The sequence below is a fragment of the Tenrec ecaudatus genome, chromosome 4 (genome assembly GCF_050624435.1).
Source record: "Tenrec ecaudatus isolate mTenEca1 chromosome 4, mTenEca1.hap1, whole genome shotgun sequence".
In the NCBI taxonomy this organism is placed as follows: domain Eukaryota; kingdom Metazoa; phylum Chordata; class Mammalia; order Afrosoricida; family Tenrecidae; genus Tenrec; species Tenrec ecaudatus.
The window spans coordinates 66,892,395-66,897,733 of record NC_134533.1 but is presented as its reverse complement, the minus strand read 5'-3'; the positions used below and the strand labels follow the sequence as shown (position 1 = coordinate 66,897,733).

Genomic DNA, 5,339 nt, shown 5'->3' with positions numbered 1-5,339 from the left:
GAATGAAACCTCCCTAATCGCACCAAGGGTGTGATCAGATTGAGGAGATCCAGTCTTCCACAACTGTTTGGTTGTTTCAGTTAGGTCATATCATGAAAGAATGTTAACCCACAGAAGTTGACATAAAATCTATCACACTAATAATATCTAGAATTTTTTTTTGTTTCTAAAGCGAGTACATAGATTTTGAACGAGAGAATTCAGATAATAGTTACAGTTCACACTAAACATTTTCGTACAATAATTACTAATTGCATTGATTTGGGGGGGGTCAAATAGGTAATCACAAAATGTTCAATTTTTATCACTTTGGCAATTACGAATGATGTACATCTCCAGTTCTTATGTTATAGGCTCAACCTGGGGAAAGAATGCACTTTGCTGTTGTTATAATTGCATAAATAATCCAAATAACTCAATATTTGTAAGTTTCTTGCTTCATTATGGCTAAGTAATAAATAAGAATAATACCTACAATAGTGAAAATGACTAAAATGATTTATCTTTTGACAATTAGTTCAAGAGTTGTCATTAGCAAATAGTTAACATATAAGATTTTTAGCAAGCTTACCTCAAGGATTCTCTGCACAATGAGTACATATTTTCTGATTCTTAATGTGGATCACAATATTATTTCAATCAATTAACTGATTTATTAAACTATAGGAAATTAGAAACTATTTTATAATATATAAAATGTAATACCTATTTAAAATATTAAACTTTTATTAAACTTGTTTACAGTTACACATTGAATTAGACTCAAACTATTATTTTAAATCTAGTCACATTTATCTCAGGGAATTTAAGTACCTTTCAAGTAGAACAACTTCTGGATTCTCTTTCGTATCTGCTGAGTCTTGATACTATAAATAATAGGGTTCATCAAAGGTGGAAAAATAATATAGATGTTTCCCATGAGAACGTGAACCAAAGGTGAGAGGTGTTTCCCAAAGCGATGAACCATAGTCAGACCAATAATCGGAATGTAGAAAACCAAAACTGCACAGACGTGAGATGCACATGTCTGTAAGGACTTGATCCTCTCTTCCCTGGATGCAATGGCTAAGACCGCATGCAGGATCATGATGTAGGACATAAGTATGAGAACTGAATCCAACAAGAGGGTGCTGATTACCAGAAACAGAGCATAGATGCTGTTGAAACGAATGTCTGAGCAAGCCATTCTAATTAAGTCTTGATGTAGACAGAACGAGTGAGAAAGAATGTGGGGGCGGCAATAGTTTAAGAATTTCAGGCGAATTATGACCGGAGGTATGAGTAAGGAACTTCTACCTAAAATAGCAATCCCAATTTTCATGATTTTGTCCTTCGTTAGGATAGAAGAATAGCGCAGGGGGTTGCAAATCGCAATGTAGCGGTCAAAGGACATAGCAAGAAGGACAGAAGACTCCATGAAGGATAGACCATGGATGAAGTAGGACTGGGCAATGCAGAACTCCAAGCTGATTTCTTGAAGGAGCCCCAACAGAATTCCCAGCACAGTGGGCACTGTGGACAAGCCCATGCACAGGTCAGTCAGGGCCAACATGGCCAAGAAGTAAAACATGGGCTCGTGCAAAGTCGGCTCAGTTCTGATCACATGAAGCACCATGCAGTTTCCCAGGAACACCATGGCATAGATGGAGGAGAAAGGGATGGCGAGCCAGATGTAGTCAACTTCTAGGCCAGGAAAACCAGTCAGAAAAAAGTTGGGATTACTGAGGTTAGAGATGGAGATCATAGATGCTACTAGAAAAACGAGAATATTTCTGGAGAGATATAGTCAATTGGATGAACTGATTCTCTAATGTCTGATAGTGATTTTCTGCTTTTCAGAATAAATAGAAAAATAATGCAATACTCCTTAGCACCATAAACTCAAAAATTATAGACTTGTTTCCCTTAATTGAATATATTTTCGGGGGGAAATCCATAGTCTAGACACAAAATTCCTAGTGTTAGTGAGTAAAGCCTAAAGCAGGGTGTTTTATACAGAAACGGTAGCAGTAATGGGACCTTGGGATTTCTACATGAAACTAGCCTTATGGGCATCTCTTAAAGAAAGTAATATGTGACACTGGGATTCCTTGCTGTCATAATGTAGTCCATTAGGGACTATGAGTAGATGATTATTTTCTCTTGGTTACAACTGTTCCTTCTACCACCCCCAATGGGTCATAAGATCCCAAAGGAAACACCTGGCAAATATAATATAACTTTGAAGATCATAAAACCCACCAAGGAAAAACTTAATTAACAAAATTAAATTGCTATGTTTTGCACATGCCACCTTATTAAACTTCCCTTTAATCTAGGGACCTTTTGAGATTGTACTGTTTCCCCCTCTTTGTTTTTGTGGTTCTCCAGGTATTATAAAATAATTATATTCACATTGACTATCACAATATTTTAGTTCATAGGATGGCATAAATAGTGTGCATTTTAAATTATGCACCTAGAAACCATTCAATTCTTAGTTAACAGTGTAGTAATAATTGAATATTAAAATGTATTGATGTTGATCAGTTTTATTTACGACTTTATTGAACTATTTAAAAGTAAGATAGAATCAGTTCTTTGAGAATGCTACATATTTTGAAATATCCAAGTAGTTGTACTTATAGATTAGTCTGTGCTCTGTCAGTTGCAAAGTTATGTACACTCTCACATGCCCCTATCATTACTTCATATTAAATAGATTAAAACAATATGACATGAATTGATTTGCTAAGAAAATATTTGAATTAGCTGTATTTTAAAGATTAATCCTGGTACTTCAGAATGCAACTGTAATTCCATAGAAGACCACCAAATTAATTAGTTTACTTGGGTAATTAAAAGTAATTCTAGAAGTGTAATAACTTTTGTTGATAAGAAATACAGTATTTATAAATATAAGAAAATGCTTAACTTATAAACACCTAGAGAGCATTTGAAGTGTACCACTAAACACTGAACATGCAATGTGGGATTGGGAGTTAATTAATAAGACAAATATGCATACAAAATTTTCTAATGAAATCACAAATCACATGTGATTTTTAAATTTTTACAATGATCTAATAAAAACTTCTAGTGATTAATCTAATGAGTTTTCAGTAATAAAGCAGGGAATGTCATTGAGTAAGTACCCCCAAAACGACAATCCAGGCTAGGAGAGAAACTACATATCATCATTTCTATAAAGCTTTGTCTAGTTTCCAAGGAAAGGACTTGCACTTTTGTTTCAAGGTTTTTTTATTCATGTGCCTAATATAAAATTAATTATATTTTGATACAACTATTTTTCAACATTCACTATATTTTGAATGTCTTATAAACATCTTAGAAGTGAATTACGTGCCATCATAACATGCCAAACCAGGAGGGCAACTAACATGTGAAGGAATCCATAAAAAGCCTGGACTGTAGGGCCGGCCCCCATCAGAAACAGCCTGACCCCCACCATGGAATAGTATGCGAGAGAGATTGACACTAGAACTTCTGGTGGGGAAAGAAACCAACCTACCATACCCAGACAGAAGCAGAAGCAAATGAAGAGGGAGGAAAGGAGTGAAGCACACCCTGGCCCACCAAGCACTGAGGACAATAACCCCGCTCAGAGCAGTCAATACACAGAGAGGACCATATGCCCAACTCCAATATGAGACGCGACATCCCGCACTGACTCATAGTCCTACATGGGATAACACTGGAGACACAGTGTGGGATATGTGCCTGAGCTGACCCCTCCACACGGAGGCAAAACACTAAAGGTGTGCAACAGAACAGCTGGGGGATCAGAGCAAGGAAGTCCCAAGAGAGTATCAAAAATAGTCTTATGGCCGGCGTGTGACACCCCCATCAGGCCCAAGTGGAAAACACTACTAAAGGTCAACAAACAGACCTTGAACTATTTACAGTACTTTAAAAAAAAATGCTGTGTGTCATTGGGTTTTTGTTGCTGTCATTGTTTTGTTTTTCTGTGTTGCTTTATACAGTGCTGTCTTGTTTTTATGTGCATATTATTATCTCTGCAGGTCTAGCTAGATAAGATAGACTGGAAAAACAATGTGTAGATGAAAACAATGGGACCAATGGTTGGGGGGGGGGCATGGGAGAGAGGAGGTGTGGGGAAAGGAAGTGGTGTTAACCATCCCAGGGACAAGGAAAAAAAGGAGTAATTCAAAACCAGTGGCAAGGAGGGTTGTACGAGGCCTGCTAGGGAGTGATTAGAATTACTGAAACCCAAATGAAGTCTGAGCATGATAGTGGGACAAGAGGAAAGTAAAGGTAAATAGAGGAAAGAATTAGGAGGCAAAGGACATTTGTAGAGGCCTAAATATAGGCATTTACATATGGAAATATATTTATATATGATTGTGGCAAAATAGATCTATATGCATATATTTATAGGTTTAGTGGTAAGGTCCCAGATGGACATTGGGCCTCCACTCAAGTACTCCCTCAATAAAAGAACACTTTGTTCTATTAAACTGACATTCCATGATGTTCACATTCCCTACATGATCACTGAAGACAAATGTGTGTATAAGTAAATGTGGTGAAGAAAACTGATGGTTGCCCAGCTATCAAAAGATATTGAGTTCGGGGTCTTAAAAGCAACAATCCAGCTTAGAAGCAACAGAGCCCACATGGAAGTAACACACTAGCCTGTGTGATAATGAGTTATTGAAGGGATCAGGTATCAGACATCAAAGAACAAAAATATCATCATTGTGTGCTCACCTTCCCTATACAGATGCTGTGTGTGCATAAGCAAGTGTGGTGAAGAACGCTGATGGTGCGAGGCTATTGAGAGATATAGCATCTGGAGTCTTAAAGGCTTGAAGATAAACAAGTGGCCATATAGCCCAGAAGCAACAAAGCCCACATGGAGGAAGCACACCGGCCTGTGTGATCATGAGGTGTCGAAGGGATCCAATATAAAGCACCAAAGAACAAAATATCCTATCATCATGAATGAGGGGGAATCCAGGGTGGGCAGCCAAGGTCTATCTGCAGGCAATTGGACATCCATTTGTAGAGTGGCCAAGGGGAGGAGAAGAGCCAGTCAGGGTGTAATGTAGCATCAATTAAACACACATCTCTCCTCTAGTTCTTAAATGCTTCACCTCTTCCCAATATCATGATCCTAGTTCTACTTTACACACCTGGCTAGACCAGAGGATGCACACTGGTGCAGACAGGAACTGGAACCACAGGGAATCCAGGGCACATGAACACCCCAGGACCAGTGGTGAGAGTGGTGATGCCTGGAGGGTGGAGAGAAGGTGGGGTAGAAAGGGGGAACTGATTACAAGGATCTACATATAACCTCTTCCCTGGGGGATGGA

General features: G+C 38.2%; 1 protein-coding gene across 1 annotated transcript; it reads right to left on the bottom strand.

Annotated features, from left to right (window-relative positions):
- Positions 1-805: 805 nt before the first annotated feature.
- On the bottom strand, positions 806-1,747 carry LOC142446832 (olfactory receptor 51V1-like). Its single transcript, XM_075548568.1, has one exon. It carries the CDS (start codon positions 1,742-1,744, stop codon positions 806-808), a length of 939 nt encoding a protein of 312 aa, XP_075404683.1. The 5' UTR covers positions 1,745-1,747.
- Positions 1,748-5,339: the final 3,592 nt, after the last annotated feature.